The sequence below is a fragment of the Hesperophylax consimilis genome, chromosome 17, assembly GCF_061612785.1.
Source record: "Hesperophylax consimilis isolate HC1 chromosome 17, BYU_Hcon_1.0, whole genome shotgun sequence".
Taxonomy (NCBI): Eukaryota; Metazoa; Arthropoda; class Insecta; order Trichoptera; family Limnephilidae; genus Hesperophylax; species Hesperophylax consimilis.
In genome coordinates, this window is record NC_142852.1 from 27,627,692 (window position 1) to 27,647,591 (window position 19,900).

Here is a 19,900-nt window from a genome sequence, read left to right on the forward strand (position 1 = left end):
AAAAAGTACACAAAAAGGAACAAAGTTTATTTCAAATACAAACACCTCAAAGATAATTCAACATTGTTTCTAAAATTGTATTTATTTTTACGACAACTTAAAAAATAAGATATATATATATAGCACATTTAAAAAACCTCGGAAACATCACAAAACTCCATGAAATTTCACCGTGTCGTTGCGACTCCAAGATAAAAAATATTTTTATATTTTTGGCCAAATTGCTTTACAATAAAATAAGTGGTGATTTTTTCATTAATTGTGATTGAACTCGCAACAACGTAGAAGGAAACCATAGCTTAAGACCACTTAGCTACTAATCGTGACGTAATTTAAACGTATTATTTTAAATACTAGGTTCCTACCTACGTTTATTTGTACAGCGCGAATAATTGATATTGACATATCTAAAATCCCTTGTGAAGTGGTTCTCAATCTGTCAAGCCTGGAATTGTGAAATCTTGAATATGTTCTATTTTTGTAACGTAATAATTATATGTGTATTATTAGACAGTAATAATATAATGAGTAAATCAATATGAATCCACAATGGCGCTACCCGTTTGTGTAAAAACAAATTAAAAACAGAAATTATGTTTAATCGCCAGGAGCACTCCTGTACCGGTGCTACTGGTACACCAGGGAGCACTGAGGATGGGAAGGAGGTTGGAATTTAACCGACCGGTATACCTGGCAAACTAATAAGCCAATATTGGAATTTAGGATGGACAGGAATACGCGATTTGATTGAGCGTTGTTTTTTCCTTATTTATATGAATTTTTCTTCCTGGTCCTTCTTGTCTCTTTCGGCTCTTCTTGTCTTTTCTTGGCACTACTTGACTCTTGGATTGTCTTTGCTCGTCTTGACTATTCTTGTAACTGCTCACTCTTATTGGCTCCAATTGACTCTTCTTGGATTGTCTTTGCTCTGCTTGACTATTCTTGTAACTTCTCGCTCTTTTTGGCTCTACTTGACTCTTCTTGGATTGTCTTTACTCTGCTTGACTACTCTTGTAACTTCAAGCTCTTCTTAGCTCTTTGTGGTTCTTGCTAGTTCTTCTTGTTTTTGTCTCTTTTTGATTCTTCTTGACTCTTCTGGGCTCTTCTGATCAGTTCGTGGCTCTCCTTAATTCTTCTTGGCTCTTCTCGGCTCTAATTGGCTCTTCTTGACTCTTCTTGACTCGTCTTGGTTCGCCTTGCTCTTCTTGCCCTTCTTGACTCTTCTTGGCCTGTCTTGGCTCTCTTTACCTCTTCTTACCCTTTCTTATCTATTCTTGAATTATTTGGCTCGTCTTGGCTCTATTTGTTCCTTCTTGCCCCTTCTTAGATCTATTTGACCCTTCTTGGCCCGTCTTTGATCTTTTTGCCTCTTCTTCCCCTTTCTTAGCTCTTCTTGCCCCTTTTTAACTATTCTTGACTCTTCTTGGCTCGTCTTGGCTCTATTTGCCCCTTTTTAGATCTTCTTGCCCTTTATTGGTTCTTTTTTAGTCTTCTCGGCTCGCCTTGGTTCTTCTTGTATCATCTTGCCCCTTATCAGCTCTTAAAAATACGTAATTAACGTAAAAAAAAACATTCGGCATAAATTTGAAAAATCATCTTGCAAGTTACAAACAAAAGATACGGCCCACAGTTTTAAAGCTTCTGCCTTATTGACAATCCAGTGGCGTATCGCTTAGATACACAACACACAGTGGCATTGCGAGTGACGTTCGGCGCCGTGGGGTGGCTCATCAATCTAAGGATCAACACATCAAGTCACCCTGTTTTACATTTAACAGTCAGAGGCGTACTTATCTACCATTATTTTTTTAAATGAGAAACCACACAAGAGTCCCAACTGCTCCTAATCTGAAGGCTGAAGGTAGTGGGGAGGGGAAGGAGATGGTAAGAGGAAGGTGGTAAGTACCTGGGAACACCAGGGCAATACTGAAAGTATCTTCCAGTCTGGAACGTTCCGCAAATATACTATGTATAATTTTAAAATAATAAATTGTGTCAAATAAAATTTACTTGTGCACGCCGGGATTTGAACCCGTGACCTCCAGATTGCTAGTCGATAGCCTTAACTCTCGAACACGGAGACCATCAAATAAGGCCATTAACTCTGTGACTATATTTGCGTGGCTTGGTCTATTTCAGCATAGCGTAATGTGTCGCCTAGCAGAAAATAAATAACGTACTTATTTATTTATTATTTTTATAAACTTGGGAGGCGGGTGTGGGTACCGCCGCCCCGGAAAAAAATATTTATTGAATAACTAACGCCTCTGTCATAGGTCACCCAAAGTTTTTGGCTACGTTTGGTGATCTAGCAGGGGTGCCCGGGTTCATAGGATGAGGTGTGTTCATGATGCGCCCGCCCATCAACTGCGTGGTTTGCCAGATCGGTAGCGACTGGTTTGTGAAGAAAACTTATGCTTTTTAAAAAAAAAGCGTCATCCTTTTGATAACATTAATTATGTCAGTTTGATGAATCAATTGCATCTAATAACACTGTCTGACAGGAGAATTATTTCAGACCTGGTTGTGTTACACAGAGTCACTAACAACTTAATTGATAGTCCTGCCATCGTTGCCATTATTAAATTCCTTTGTCGACTAGGAATACAAGACAAAATATAACATTCTTCTGCAATACATACACGACCAACTATCAGACACACTCAAAAGGATGCATGATCTGGGCAACAAGTATGGGAGTGCTATTGATTTGTTTATTGACTCCATTTATAGAATTAAGCATAATCTATACCAACACTTTGTTGATTCCTACAAATTAGAGTGGAGTTGGTAAATTAGTTTTAATGATTTTGTCTTATATGTAGTGTTGTTGTAATTTCTTTTTTACTTTATGTTACTCTTACGTTTTACTAATATTGCCTCATATTTAGTTTTATTCTTAATATTTTCTCATTACATACTTGTAATCACAATTTTACAATTGTGTATTTTGTACCTACTTTACAATGGATTACATCTATTTACTGTCAGTATCTCCTGTATAATACAGATATTCTCCTAAGTACACTGCATTATGTATCACTTTTATGTAAAAGCCTTTTTAGGCGTATATATAAATAAATACATAAATCAGTTTGATGTAAAAGCAAAACGCGCTATCGTTTATCACAGCAAGGTACAGCTAATATTAGAATATTTGCAATATACAAGCCATTAAACTGTTATACATATCTCTAGTTAGAAGCATAATTGAATACAACTCAGTAGTTTGGTCTTCCTCTAACAAAATTCACATAAATTACATTGAGCGAATACAAAAAAAATTCTATGTTTTATATTTTAAATTAAATATCCCACTAGAAAACTTACAATATCATTTCTTATTAAATACTTTAAAAATACACACATTGAAAGACAGGCGTAAAATAAATAAATTAAGGCGATGCACTACGTATTACGTAGTAATGCAAAATCATGTGTTTTTGGTTTGAAAATTTTGTCGCTTAGAAATGTTTCAGATGCTTTAATTAAATACTGCGAGTAGAATACATCTTGGCCTTTGAAATAATCGAGTATTTTTTAGATAAATCTTTTTATAAGCCCAAAAAAAAATAGTGTATAAGGCCTATGAAAACTGCTTTAAAGTTCAAAATCTCCTGCTGACGAACCCATTTACGGTTATGATTTTATTGTATAATGTGGAAAATTAAGTAATTTATAAAACAATCGGAAAAAAATTAAATATTTATGCCTGAACATCCACAAAATAAAATAAAAGGCACTTTTTGGCCATGTTTTTTTCTTGCATAAATCAAAACAGACGGATGGTGTTGAGCGGGAATTTAAACCTTATCACCATCTACGTTAGGGCTGTTATTGATAGCGGCTCCATTTAAAATATTACATGACGTAGTGCATCGCCTTAACTTTTTTATTCAAAATTCTGAACTCTAAATTCGACTGTTGCGAACTTCTGCAACTCATAAACTTACGAATACCTACAATAACAACATGACAAAATACACTATTCCACTGCAACACACATAAGCGCAATTACATTGAGAACTCCCCAATACAACGGTTTCACACGGTGGGAAACCAATACTTAGGTGATGTCGATATATTTAATATTAACTTTGCGATTTTTTTGGATTACGTAAAAGACTTATTTCAACACTATTCCTAAATGGAAGTTATATTTTTGTAAGCCAGTCAAATCGCTGTATTTTTTAATTTATGTTTTTGTTATTTTTAATTTTGTTTCTTGCATATATTATTTTATAATGTAATTTTATTTTTATTATTTCTCTCTCATGTTTCAAAACTATCATTAAAATTGTACCACCTACATGTAAAAGCCCTCTGGGCGTTAAATAAATAAATTAATAAATAACTGATCCACAAAATGTATTTTTTTCTTACACGCACATATAATTTTTTCTATGTTAAATTATTAAACCTAATCGGGCGTAATAAATGTTTGTTGATTCCAAATTTGTTTTACAACAAACAATTCTTGTTTATTCCTACTATAATATTAAGTTTTGTTCTGTATAATACTCAAACTTGCATTGTAAAGTTTTGCTAAATACTAACAAGTTAACAATAAACATTTCGTATTTATTTTACTAACGTCAACAATGTTATTAAATATTCTTCCGCTACTGCTTTCATAGTACCTTAAGGCGTAATGCTAAATCACTATTTTGATTAATCTTTATAACGAATTGGTGTACATTATGAATACCAAAAAATATCCTTTAGATAAATTGAAGGTTTTCCTATCGCTTCGCTTGAGTAGAATACAAATAAAATTATAAATTACTCAATAAAAAATATAAATGCAAAACTACTAATTTTTTTTTTCAATAGAAATGTATGAACGCGTAAAGGAAACAACTTTAAAAAAATACATTATTATAGCTAATATTATCTGGAACAGTTTCACGTGATTAACTTTTTTGCTTTCTTATAAAATTATTTACAAAATAAATTTAAAAAAAACAGTTTCTTGCTTGAAATCGAACGTTTCTAGACTCCGTTTGTCAAGCGATTTGAATGCCTATTACCTGCGATGTAAGGTATACCACGAATATACACGTTTTTGGCTTGTAGCTTCCTCATGTACCTATCTCGTATCCTTATTATTAGTTATTGAGCAACTATTACTTGAATGTACTACAATTCTCAGTTATTGTATTGTTCCTGCTTATATTGTCCGTACTCTACTGAATTTCTACTAATTTTCTCGTTAATTCTTAAGTATTTAAATTAAAAAAATCAAGTTATTTTTGAAGATAATATCTATACATTTGTTATGTCGAAATGTTAATAATATAAAATTCTCTCGATAGAAAAAAATCGCAAAATAAACTCTAAAAATTATTAATAACACTTTTCATTCTGTTATTTAATATGTTATAGGCATGAAAAAATTCACAGTGTATCTTTAAATGCCACTAAAATGCCACCAAATTTCGCTTAATTATTATAGTTTTTTTTTTAAATATTAACGCGCTGCCTCAACATTCATATTTATATATATATCCCTTTCAAACCATCTTTGAACGCTTACTACGGGGCCTTAAACACTGTATACATGTAGAAGCCTTCATAAATAAATAACCCCTAGCAATTCCGAGTACACATCAGTTAGTAAATTAAATAAAAATGAAAATAAATCGTCATATTTTTTTTATTTTGCTGACATGTCCACGAGACGCCTTTGTCTTAATAATTTATCAACCCTTACTGACTTAGTGCTAATGTTCTACATTTCGCCATTTGAAGGGTATATAAGGTCTTTCTCTCAGGATCTAGAATCAGTCGTGCTGTGTGCTTCAAATACAACCTACAGCAGATCAACGTACAGGTAAAACCATCTATTACTGTCTTATTGGATGTTGACCATCATCTATCGACTGTTTGATTTCTTCAAAGTCTTGCAAATAACCTCACATACAGGTTTTCCAATAAGAGATGTTATTTTGATATTCAATCGTAAAAGATCAATGGTTTCGTTGCTTGTGTGGCACGTAGCGCCGTCTTGTTGAAAGCAAACGTTGTCCAGATCAATACCATCCAATTCCGGCCATAAAAAGTCATTAATCATCTCTCGATAGCGCAATCCATTCACCGTAACTGTTGCTCCAGCCTCATTTTCGAAAAAGTAAGGTCCAATGACTCCGCCGGACCATAAAACGCACCAAATAGTTACACGTTGAGGATAGAGAGGTTTTTCAACAAAACTCTTGGGTTTTCCGAGCCCCAGATGTGACAATTTTGCTTGTTGACGAAGCCACCGAGGTGAAAATGGGCCTCATCACTCAAGATGATTTGCACTTGATTCACTCAAGTGAATTTTAATAATTTCAATGCGTTGTTGAAGCGTGTATCGTTCTATTTTTATTAATGGAGTAGTTTCTACTTGTCAAATGTCAAAAAATGACAGCTTCAAAAGTAACATCTACCGAAATAGCGGGCTATTCAAAATAACACCTCTTATTGGAAAACCCTGTACAACAAATACCCAAAATTTTTTATAATATCTCCATATTCTGACATTTCCCATACATTCTGATGGCAGCATGCTACACTAGCGCCTCATAGTGGCGTGAGTTGTGCGCCTTGGTTTTTTTTTATGCATTTTGATGGATTTAATGTGAAAACCTGTTGCTAATGTCTTTCTTAGGCGTCTCCGACTCCTTCCACCATTCACTACTGTATACCACAATGATACTCTTAAAAAACTAAATTAAATCGATTTTGATTCGACTTCCTATCTCGTTCCAGTGCAGAGATATTGTGTAAAGTATTCCTCGGGCATCCCCGACATTCTATCATTCAAAATACTCTTCAAACACTCCTTGCAAATAAGAACAAACTTAAGAACAAACATAAGAACAAACTTTGAAATTTTCAGCTATATCGGTCCATTACTTTTCGAGGTTTGCAAGCGCAAACATACATACTGAATTTTTATATATTAAGAGCATATCGTCGGTATATTGATAAAACCCACTAAGTGCATGATCGACGATTTTAAGGAAAATCAATTTGAATGTTTGACTGTGTAAAAGTCATATTCGCATTCTAAATTTTCAATTCTGTAAAATGCTGTTATATTTATAGTTTAATTAACTTATAATTAAGTCATTTCAACTTAATAAATTGTTTAACCCAAAAAAAAATTTCTAAAGATAAAATGGTGGGATTTTAACTGGTTTTTTCAGTACACGATATAAGCCAGTACTTTGAATTTAATGCTCAAGAAAACGTTAAATAGCTTCAGAGGATTTAATTTGTAGAGGAATTAAACCATTATTGAGAGAATTTTATTGTGTATTAAAACAAAATGTTAAAATAAATACAAAATGTATATATCACTATATGTATAATATATTATATTCTTTATTTTACATAAGTTAAGTATTGATTAAGTTTTAGAAAAAAAATAGGTCACCTATGTACACTACCTTACTAGTGTTTTTGCTCATACATAAAACATATTAATCCGTCTAATTACGCGGATGTCATCTGTCTAAGTGACAGATCCCATACAAAGAAATGATATTCGGCGGCAGTTCACTAATTGATCTGACCCCCTCCCATGAGTCAGATTATAGCGTGTCACCCCAATATATATTACGTATATGCCACGCTCAAATTATGCACGAATAATAAATAGTGTCTAAGGATTTAACCTTAAAATTTCTATAATTATATTTTCATGGTATAATCCCATACACTTTTTAAGTAATCAAGAACATTTAACTTGGTAGGATTTAACAAAATCTTATTATATTTTACCAACTTACCTGTCAACGTTTTTTGGCATCTTGTAAAACGATTTCGGAGTGTTTTTGTTGTTTGTAATTATTACATCAGTAAACTGCACAGACAGAACCTATTTTGTGGGACATTAATATATACATTATTACCAATACTGAACAAAATACAAATTAGAAAGTAAAAAACTAAAATTAAATAAATTCAATTTGCTGCCATTGAAAGAAATGTCAACGTGAATATGTTACGCTTGTGGCTCTAGCGACCAGCGTTGTCGATAGTGCCAATATTTTACCGGAGTCGGACGAATTATTACCGTAATGTTGGAGGTATAATTTAATGTTGATGTGTGGTTCTTTTTCTGCAGAACTTGGTGAACTACAAGAATTAGTTCACTTATAATCACTATGACGACCGGAACGGATAATACTCTTTCTTCTAGACTCCACATAGCCTGCGCAATCCTGTACCTGCTCTCCGTGGCCATCAACAGCTACGCTTACAGCTTAGAAGTCAGTATTGTCTATTGAATATTGCTTTAATGTTGTGTTTTTATAGTTGGCAGTCATTTCTGGATTGCAGCACTTTTTCTAAAATGTTTCTGGGTCTAAAACAGTTCTTGCCGGTATCGAACTGTCGCTGATAAAATCCTCGAGGATTGACCTCTCCAGCGTTTTATGGTCATATATGACCGGGCGTCCAAATTTTATAAAAGTGTTTTTACTTTTTTCTATGGAAAAATGTAATTTCATATTCATGTGGAAAAACGCAATTTTTTTTGGCGTTAGAAAGAAAGGTGATAATTCTTACCAGTTTGTTTCAAATATTTACACTGGAATCCTTTAATAAAATCCTAAAAATAGCTAAAATGAATAATTCATAATTAAATATTTGTTTGGTTAAAAATTGGTTGAATTTTTTCATTGACAGTTGACCCCTCCAGCGTTTGAGGGTCATATATGACCGGGCGTCCATATTTTATAAAATATCATGAGGAAATACATATTTCTTTGACACTAGAAAGAGAAATAATAATTCATTCCAGTTGCCTCAAATATTTTTACTGGATTGAATAAAATCCTAAAAATAGAAAACAGGTTTATCTTTAAAAATTATTTATTATTTTTTTATTATTGAAATTACAGTTTTCTTACAAATTACCCCAACAAAAAATATCGAGTTCTCTCAATTTTTCTAAGATTTGAGTAAAAAATTAACTAAAAATGAGGTTAGCGTTTTTGGCAACATTTTTCAAGTTTGATATTAAAATTTTATTATTTTGAATTAGTAATGTTTATTTTAAATTAATACATCGGAAACATAATTTTATCTAGTTTCTAAAACAGTATTTTTTTTAACGGAAAATTACAATAATAATATTTATAAAGCGCATTTGAAGTACACAGAAAACATTGCAAACTGAACAAATGAGATAAAAGTACTGAAGATTTTTAAATACATTAATATTTTTTTATAATGAAATAGTCAACACATTCTCCACGTTTATTACCTTCATATACAAAACATCTTGATATATAATAATTATTATAAATTCCATGTGCCGAATAGGAACACAAGACAAAATGTAACATTCTTATGTAATACATACACAACCAACTATCAGACACACTCACTAACCAATTGGATGCATGGTTATGGTATTGATATATTTACTGACTCCATTTATAGAATCAAGCGTAATCTATACCAACACTTTGTTGAATCCTACAAATTAGAGTATAGCGTTGGTAATGCAGTGTTAGTGATTTGTCTTAGGTATATGTAGTATTGTTCTAGTTTCTATATTATTTTATGTTACTGTTACATGTTTTACTAATATTGTTTCATATTTAGTTTGTCAGTTTAACGTTACTTCACGTTAAACATTATGTATAATTTTCGATGGTTATCTAAATATATTCTTTTCTTAAAATCAAGCTGGGTGTAAAACCAAATAAAATAAACGCTCAACTGCAAACTGGCGGTAGAACTGCGAACCAAGCATTAAGAGGAAGCTACAAGCAAAAAATGTGTATATTCTTGGCATACCTTATCTTGTGGGTAATAGGCATTCAAATCGCTTTACAAAAGTAGTCTAGAAACGTTCGATTTCAAGCACAAAACTGGTTTTTATTTATTTTGTAAATAATTTTATAAGAAACCAAAAAAAGTTAATCAAGTGAAACTGTCACAAATAATCTTGGCTATAAAACTGTACTTTTAAAAAGTTGTTTTCTTTACGCGTTCATACATTTCTATTGAAAAAATATTTTATTTAGTAATATATTTTATTTGTATTCTACTCTAGCGAAACGATAGGAAAACCTACAATTTATCAAAAGCATACATTTTGGTATTCGTAATGTACCTACACCAATTCGTTATAAAGATTAATCAAAATAATGATTTATAATTAAGCTTCGTCTTAATGAAGTTCTCATTTTTACCGCCATTTTGGAGAAACTATGTGTTTTGTGCGCAGGATATCGCCCATGAGAAAGTATCCCGCTTTGCCCCCGAGCTGACAGCCGACGGTGACAGACAGGGCGGCAAGGAGCTCACCAAGAAAGGCAACGGGGGCATGTGGTTCGGGCCTCGCCTGGGGAAGCGCGCCTACAGTTTCAGTCAGGGCCAAGGGGGCCCAGGGCTTCGCCGCCTGCTCCTGGAAGCCCTGCAGGACCCTCGAGCGTTCGAGGATCTGCCTGACTTCTTGGGGAACTCCTATGAGAAGACAGGTAAATTGAATAACATATTCCCAAATACAACATTTAAAAAATATATATATAATATTTTCCTTGTGATTTGAACGACACAGTCAATTAAAACACAATTGAGTTTCTCTGTAAGGAAAGAAGAGGTTTATTTTGTTAATCTCACAAGATTTACATAAAGAAAAGCATTCAGAAACAAAACATTACCCGTAAGGAAAGGTACGACATGTTATTAATAGTTATAATAATAATAATATTTATTTATTAATTTTTCCTATGGGGAAGATTTAACCCGGACAATAAAATCGTAAGTTTAAAAAAAAAATCTTACAAAATTACAGGGGTTATTAGGGTTTAATAAAGTTTAAAGTTTAATTTTTATAATCTCTTAGACATACCATACACTTTTTACGTAATCAAGAACATTTAACTTGGGAGGATTTAACGAAATCTTATTATATTTCATCAACTTACCTGTCAAGTTTTTTGGCATCCTGTAAAACGTCTTCGGAGTGTTTTTGTTGTTTGTAATTATTACATCAGTAAACTGCACAGATAGAACATACTTTGAGGGACATTAATATGTACATTATTACCAATATTGAACAAAATACAATTTAGAAAGCGCAAAACTTAAATTTACAAAATTACAGCAGGTATTATTTGAGATTTTCATGGCCAAAAGTATTAAAATGATTTGTTTTTGGGGTATTATGCCGTATTGCGCTACCTCCTTCTTTAGCCTACGTTTGATGATGGACACTGCAATGCTGTCCGAAACGTTGGCTAAAGAAGAAAGTAGCGTAACACGGCATAATACACAAAAAATCAATATGAAATTACTGCAGTTAATATACGAAATAAATGTAGGTACTATCCAATTAGGATTTGGATTAGATGTTAGCGGTGTTCACTCCAGTCCCTGGGAAGAAAGATACAATCCTCAGTAAAACCAATTTAAAAAAACCACTTTTTTTCAAAAAAGATGTACCTACTAGCTTAGTAAGTATGTGTTTTTTTTCTCCTTTTTTATTTTTTATTTTTTATTTTTCCCTTTTCTTATTTTTTTTCAGTCAAGTTTTTTTTTAAATAATTTTAAGACGTTGATGCCAGTCCACCGAGAATTTCTGATGACAGATGTTTGTTTTTTTAATACAGGCGCCAAGAGAAGGTTCACCCCAAGACTAGGAAGGGAGTCTGGAGAAATTGATCCCAGGCACGTTGAGTTTGTGCCCAGACTTGGCCGCGAGTTGTCCTTTTCGCTCCCTTCTTCATCACTGTCCTCTGATAAGTAAGTACTTTTCAAAATATTACTCTATAAAACGATTATGCACCAATATATTACGAAGAAGATTTCAAATTTGAGGTAAAAATAAGTATATAAGGTTGTGGGGGCAGTTTTACTATTTTGTGACATGTGTCAAAAGATAGTTGCAGAATTGTATGCAAGTGACGTTGAAAATGTCGATGGTCAATACAGATTTGTTGTCAGTTGAGTCGCTCTATTGATTGGCGCGTTACGATAGGCAGAAGTCAAAATAATACTGTTCGACATATTCAGCTATGTAGATATGTTATACCTCTCACTCTACGAGATGTAATAATGTTCGTATGATATATTTCAAAGAATTAAATCTGCCCATAGGTACGTATTAGATTCCGCACCTACGAACGGATTTACGAGTTATTATTCACTTTTGGGAAGCTGGTTGGTGATGATGGTCCATATATGTCGTTGAAATGATCTAAACGGTATTAGAAAAAGAAAACACCTTGCTTTATACTCAAATCTATAAATTGAAACAGAAAAATTAAAACGAACACCTCTTTGAAACTGAAAGTTCTGACCCCAATTTACAAAAAAATAAGAAAATTTGTTAAATACTTATGAATTATTTTTACATGTTTTAACAACAAAAACGTGAGGTGACTATAATGTTATTTATTTGTAATATATTTGTCTAACAAAATGTGAGTGTGTTTTTTTCCTTATCAGTAATTTTATTTCAGTGTTTAGATAATATAACCCAATGTGAGCAACTTTAAAAACTATTTATTATTGATTTCAAAAATGATTGGTTTTCTTCTAATATTTCATCGCCAATTTGACAGCGTATTTCATCGCCTTTCATAAACACTTTTTAGGTTTTGGATGCGTTCAGAATTATTCCATTTACTAATATTATAATTCAGAGAAAACAGGCACTGATTGCGTGGAGGCATCATGACGACGAAAGTAAAGTTTTAGTCCTCTAACATTTTGTTAATATAATTTATTTCCAGTGACGTAGCGTCAGTTCCTTTGTTGTACGGCAGATACGCAGCAGAAGAGAGGCTGCCATTTTTTGCTGAATCCGGGGTACCTCCATTCGCTCCCAGGCTAGGCCGGGAACTCGCTGATTTCTACAGTAAGTTAAATTTAAGGCTTTTTATAAAAAACATGAAACTGCAGGAAATGGTAGAACTTTATAAAATTAGAAAAATATAACAATGTTAGTTTTATTTAAACAAACTAAAGTAACTTGGCTTCCATTGATATGCTTGGTGTAACTCTAAGTGACCAGCTCAGGCAACGGGACTCCATCCAAGCCAGAGTCAAGTTAGCCTAACTGAAGCTGGGTGTACTGTACAGGACCCGCAGATGCTACAGATAGTACACAACTGCAGATCTTGTACATATTGCAAGTCCCACTGTTGAATTTGGCAGCCACCTCTGGTCTGGATCCCCAAAATACCTTAAGAAAACCCATGACTATATAATGCACAAGGAGCGGTCCGTTTGATATAGAGGGTTGGTCAATAAGTCCTTAGAAAAAAGCATTAAAACAGTTTGTATTTTTTTTTTATTTCTCAACATAATCTCCTTGGAGCTCAATACACTTGGTTAGACGTTTCTCAATTTTTTTTAAACCGTCAGAAAAATAAGTTTTCGGAAGGTCCTCAAAATAAGCATTTGTCCGATCGATGACTTCTTCATTTGAAAAAAAACGTTGTCCACTTAGCCATTTTTTTATGTTTGGGAAAAGGAAAAAGTCACTGGGGGCTAAATCTGGCGAATACGGTGGGTGGTCGACCAATTCGAACTTTAATTCTTCAATTTTAGCCATTGATCGTAAACATGTGTGAACACGGGCATTGTCGTGATGAAAGAGGATTTTTTTCCTGTTTAAATGAGGCGGTTTTTCTTCAATTTTGTTTTTTAGCTGGTCCAATAAAGATGCATAATAATCCCCTGTTATTGTTTTTCCTTTTTCCAAATAGTCAACGAAAATAATTCCACGTGCATCCCAAAATACAGTAGCCATAACCTTACCAGCTGATTTTACGGTTTTCGCCTTCTTTGGACATGGTTCGCCTTTCGCAATCCACTGCTTTGACTGTTTTTTCGTCTCGGGAGTATAGTGGTGTATCCATGTTTCATCTACAGTCACAAAGCGACGAAAAAATTCATCCGGATTGCGTTGCATGAGCGACAACAGGGCTTTAGAGGCCACCACCCTATTGCGTTTATTGTCGACTGTGAGCAAACGCGGCACCCATCTTGCAGAAATTTTTTTCATGCCCAATTTGTCATGTAAAATAGAAATGACGCTACCTTTTGAGATCCCTGTAACCTCAATTATCTCACTCAACTTTAATCTTCGGTCACTTAACACCATATCGTGGATTTTATTGATCATTTCTGGTGTAGTCACCTCTACAGGACGTCCTGAGCGTGGTTCACCTTTGTTGATGTACGACCACGTTTAAATTCATTTAACCAGTTATAAATAGTTGCAAGTGAAGGAGCAGATGTGCCGTGAACTAAATCCAACTAATTTTTTATTTCCTTTGCTGTTAACCCTTTTATATTAAAATGTTTAATAACAGCTCTAAACCCAATTTTCTCCATTTTTGTAAACAAGCAATTTTTTTTTTTAAATGTACGAGAAACACACAACAACCCGACCAATCTGCTTGAAACTTCGCAGCATACTGAATCGGTAGTGCCGCTGCATGAAAACAAACCGCTTACAGTACTAGTCACGCCACCTGTCGGCTTTTCTAAGGACTTATTGACCCACTATTTTAATAAACGGATTGCAATCTTTACAGCACAGGCGTCGGGTATAAATGCTGTACTTGTTCTACAGGTATTTCAATGGAAGATACTCAGAGTAACTAGCGTCTTTGATCCATTTGGAATCGGTGCATAGTAAGCAAACACGCCAAAAACACACGCCCAACATTTGTACACTGTTGACTTTGTCAAATGAGAACGGGTGGATTCTACGACTCGTTCTAGAGTTCAACAGCTCTGTCGTGGAATGATTTTCTGACCTCTATGTTTCCTTCCTCCTGGTCTCTTCAAGACCCAGGTTTGCATCTTCCTTTTCTAAAAAAGATACCCACACTGCATCCTCAAAGGTGACATAGACATTTTCCCACTGGAAAATTATCTTCTTCAGAGACTCCTGTGGAATGTACAATGCGCCACTTTTCATATCTTGTGATGATGATTTAATAATGTTGATTTGTAAACAATGAACATCAATTTCTTCCTTTCTCAGTTGTGGGTAGTGGTGCATAAATGAGCACATGGATACAATTCTTCCGAATAAAAATAAATTAATAATTTTATGTTTTCAGATGCTCTTGGACTATCTTCCCTAAAAGATGTCAGCAATCTACCAAGAGTGGCACGAAGCGTTCAGTCCTCCAAGACCAAAGAAGCCATGGTTAACAATGAAGACAAAAGCAACAATAAGTCCTAACTGAACAAAGACAAAAATGGTTGCAACTCGCGGAAATCAAAAATGACTTAGCTATGAAAATATTCTTTTAAATTGTGGGGCATTCTTAAATTTAAACTAATTTAATTTGATTTCATTTCATTCTGCCGGTACTTCAAATTGTTCATTCACCTAGTAGAATTATTAGGTATATACTGCAATCGTACCAGTTTTGATTTTGAAAATATTTGGCGTCTTTATAACGACGTTTTTCATCAATCTTTCCTGGATTATCAATTGTTCGTTCTTATGTCCAAGACATTGCACCTTTTGGTGACGAAATTATATAACTTTCGTAGATAGACTTTTTACCGTGGTATCTGGAATTCCACAAGGCTCTCATCTTGTAACATTTTTATTTTCCAAATTCGAATAGCTCAACGGGATAGGGACGAATTCCAGATAAATCTGTCCCGGCACACACCCTTGCTTCATCCACATTTATACATCATCTCAAACACTCATCTGTTACTCCGTCTAAAGAATATTGTTATTAATTTGATGATGGGAAGTCTTCCTGGGGCGATTCCGATTATTTATTTCCTCCACTTCCGAATCATAATATATTTTCTCCTTTAGTCGTTCGTCATGCCCATTGTCATCCTTGATTATGAAGTAAATTATTCTTATTGTAAATATTAATACATGCAAAATATTTTTTGTTCGATAGTGTAATTTCTTCTTCTACTTCTGGTTCCCAGTCCTATCGGAGGTTGGCTTTATCATTTTTTTCTTTTCATATTTACATATTACATAACATGTAATATTATAATCTAAGTCGTCTAAGAAATAATTAAAATATTTTGTTAATTGTAACGATGGTTAATTTTTTTATAACTCAACAAACTAAATTTCTAAGCTAACCCAATCTAACCTAACCCATATATTTATCTATTTTACCGACATATTTTTATTAATTTTGAATTCTGAGATTGTATTAAGAATTTTGATAAATTGTAATAATTTTGATAATTGGTCATGCGATAATTTTTTTCAATCTGTCTTTCTTTGGATTCTGTGAATACAAATTTGTCAACAACCAAAAAATTCTGCCCTTGTGTCAAACATATAAATTGTTAGTGTGTTTTGTTTTGATTATGTATGTTTAGTTATTCATTATATTTTTCTTTTATTTCACCTCATTTTTCTACCATCAAGAGGCTGGCACTCTAATACAACCGGAGCTAGGATAGGTAAAGAAGTATGAGGTGATTTTTTAAAGTTTATTTTGATGCTCCACAATACAACTGATTTTTGGAAAATATACTTACTAGATTTAAGCGTTAAATATTTTGCGTTCTTATTTTTATTATTATGTAAAATGTATAATGGATAATATTAAGAAAAGGAAAAGGGATGACAGTCTTATTATTGTGAAAATAAAAAATGCATTTTCAAAATTTTGACTTTTATTTTTAATTTGAAGAAGATAATATTAATAAAACTAAACGAAACATAAAAACAGATAAAAAAAACTAGGCATCGAACCCGTGATCTTTGTCTTACAGGGACAACGCTTTTAACCATTTTTTTTTCTTTTTTCTGATTTTATGTCCGAGTTAAATCTTCCCCTTAGGAAAAACTAAACCTTTCCACACACTTTTCCACAAAGTAATGATCATCTAGTCAATCAACATTATGCAAGTGCATTATATAAGCAAAATAAATACAAAACAATACAAGAACAACACGTCAACTCACCAGAGGTCAAATGGGAAAATAATTCACCGACTCCAGATATTTTCATATCAGAGGGTTCGGCTCGGTAGAACTTCTAACAGGGCCTATAAATCCTACTGATCCCTCAACATAAATATTTAAAAAATCTTTCGTTATCCTACATGTATTCAAAATGACCGACTTTTGCATCTTTATATATAAATTTTTTGATAGATCTAATACGCCTCAATTTTTAATAAGAGAGCTAGGTATAATGCCAGTAGCCGAAATAACGAATGGTAATATTTTTATAGTCTGAGAATGCCAAATTCTTTTTATCTCAATTCCTAAATCTGTGTATTTTCTTATTTTTTCATTAACAGATTTTTGATTTATTTATTTTTATTAAATGCATCTATTTTAATTTCTTTCGAACCTTTGCATTCAGGAATGAATGAGTTGAAATTAACCCACTTCTTGATATCTCATGAAGCTCAAACTCGACAGATGGACTCGTTGTCGATGACAATGCATTCCATCAACTTTTGGTGTGAATCACTGAAACCAAAGGCGATATCAGAGATGTGCAAAATGGGTACCCAAAACCATTTGAAATGCAAAATGGAAATGGGTCAAAACTTTTCCATTTGAAAATGCAAAATGCAAAATGGTTTTTAGAAAAGCATTTCAAATGCAAAATGCAAAATACCTATTTTCAAAATGCATTGAAAATGGTAAATGGTTCTCAGGTCAAACAATCAAAATAATGGAATTTTTAAACAATTTTGTCAGTTAATAATGGACATCAATGTAGAACAAACATATTACATGATGGTAAATCCAAAAACAAAACGACTACAGATTATGAAACCACAACAAAATTGCGCGGGACTAATGTTGCCAACGTAAAAATACAGAAACTGCTATCTAACATTTAATATTACAGCGTCATGGCCCCATGTTCAGTATTTGAATCAGTATTATTTGTAATGGTATCACTCAATTACCAGGGCTCCTACCAGGGAGCAACTTGACAAATGTAAATTATATCTCATAGCGAGGTTGAGAACCGACTGATATTTGGGGCTTATGAAAAAAAGACGAGTGGAGATAGTAGGAAGAATGTTGCAAAAAAGCATTTAAAATGGAAAATGCATTGAGAAAAGCATTTAAAATGCAAAATGCAAAATAGTTTTTAGAAAAGCATTTAAAATGCAAAATGGAAAATACCCATTTTGCATTTTGCATTTCCATTTGAAACGGATTTATTTGAAATAAAGCACATCTCTGGGCGATATATACGCATTTCTTTGAAATTGGATGACATTGCAGCAGTTAATCGGGATTTGAGCGCGGTTGACTCCAGGCACTGGGAAGGGAGGTTGAATACTTAGTTAAATAATTGATGACTGTGCTCGCAAATATCGCTAACTGACCATGGATGACTAATTCAATCAATGTCGTACTGGTATAGTGTTGTATCGATCTCTGTGCTAGACCTCCTGAATCAGATTGTGATGGAATCAGGGCTGGCCATACGCGAGCGCATTGCCACAGCAGCAATACTCCCACTGACAGGCGTCTACTGATTGTTGATTACAATGATCTCATTCCTAATACTACTGGCAGGCGTCTACTGATTATTGATAACAATGATCTCTTACCTACTCCCACTGACAGGCGTCTACTGATTGTTGATTACAATGATCTCTTACCTACTCCCACTGACAGGCGTCTACTGATTGTTGATTACAATGATCTCTTACCTACTCCCACTGACAGGCGTCTACTGATTGTTGATTACAATGATCTCTTACCTACTCCCACTGACAGGCGTCTACTGATTGTTGATTACAATGATCTCATTCCTAATACTACTGGCAGGCGTCTACTGATTATTGATAACAATGATCTCTTACCTACTCCCACTGACAGGCGTCTACTGATTGTTGATTACAATGATCTCTTACCTACTCCCACTGACAGGCGTCTACTGATTGTTGATTACAATGATCTCTTACCTACTCCCACTGACAGGCGTCTACTGATTGTTGATTACAATGATCTCTTACCTACTCCCACTGACAGGCGTCTACTGATTGTTGATTACAATGATCTCATTCCTAATACTACTGGCAGGCGTCTACTGATTATTGATAACAATGATCTCTTACCTACTCCCACTGACAGGCGTCTACTGATTGTTGATTACAATGATCTCATTCCTAATACTACTGGCAGGCGTCTACTGATTGTTGATTACAATGATCTCATTCCTAATACTACTGGCAGGCGTCTACTGATTGTTGATTACAATGATCTCATTCCTAATACTACTGGCAGACGTCTACTGATTGTTGATTACAATGATCTCATTCCTAATACTACTGGCAGACGTCTACTGATTGTTGATTACAATGATCTCATTCCTAATACTACTGGCAGGCGTCTACTGATTGTTGATTACAATGATCTCATTCCTAATACTACTGGCAGGCGTCTACTGATTGTTGATTACAATGATCTCATTCCTAATACTACTGGCAGACGTCTACTGATTGTTGATTACAATGATCTCATTCCTAATACTACTGGCAGACGTCTACTGATTGTTGATTACAATGATCTCATTCCTAATACTACTGGCAGGCGTCTACTGATTGTTGATTACAATGATCTCATTCCTAATACTACTGGCAGGCGTCTACTGATTGTTGATTACAATGATCTCATTCCTAATACTACTGGCAGACGTCTACTGATTGTTGATTACAATGATCTCATTCCTAATACTACTGGCAGGCGTCTACTGATTGTTGATTACAATGATCTCATTCCTAATACTACTGGCAGACGTCTACTGATTGTTGATTACAATGATCTCATTCCTAATACTACTGGCAGGCGTCTACTGATTGTTGATTACAATGATCTCATTCCTAATACTACTGGCAGGCGTCTACTGATTGTTGATTACAATGATCTCATTCCTAATACTACTGGCAGGCG

General features: G+C 33.9%; 1 protein-coding gene across 1 annotated transcript; it reads left to right on the plus strand.

Moving 5' to 3' along the window:
• Positions 1-5,793: 5,793 nt before the first annotated feature.
• Positions 5,794-15,311, plus strand: LOC149416366 (uncharacterized). The gene is made up of 6 exons (XM_089642137.1): positions 5,794-5,833; positions 8,117-8,261; positions 10,232-10,484; positions 11,619-11,751; positions 12,744-12,868; positions 15,090-15,311. Exons 2-6 carry the CDS (start codon positions 8,157-8,159, stop codon positions 15,212-15,214), a joined length of 741 nt encoding a protein of 246 aa, XP_089498263.1. The 5' UTR covers positions 5,794-5,833; positions 8,117-8,156; the 3' UTR covers positions 15,215-15,311.
• The last annotated feature ends 4,589 nt before the right edge of the window (positions 15,312-19,900 follow it).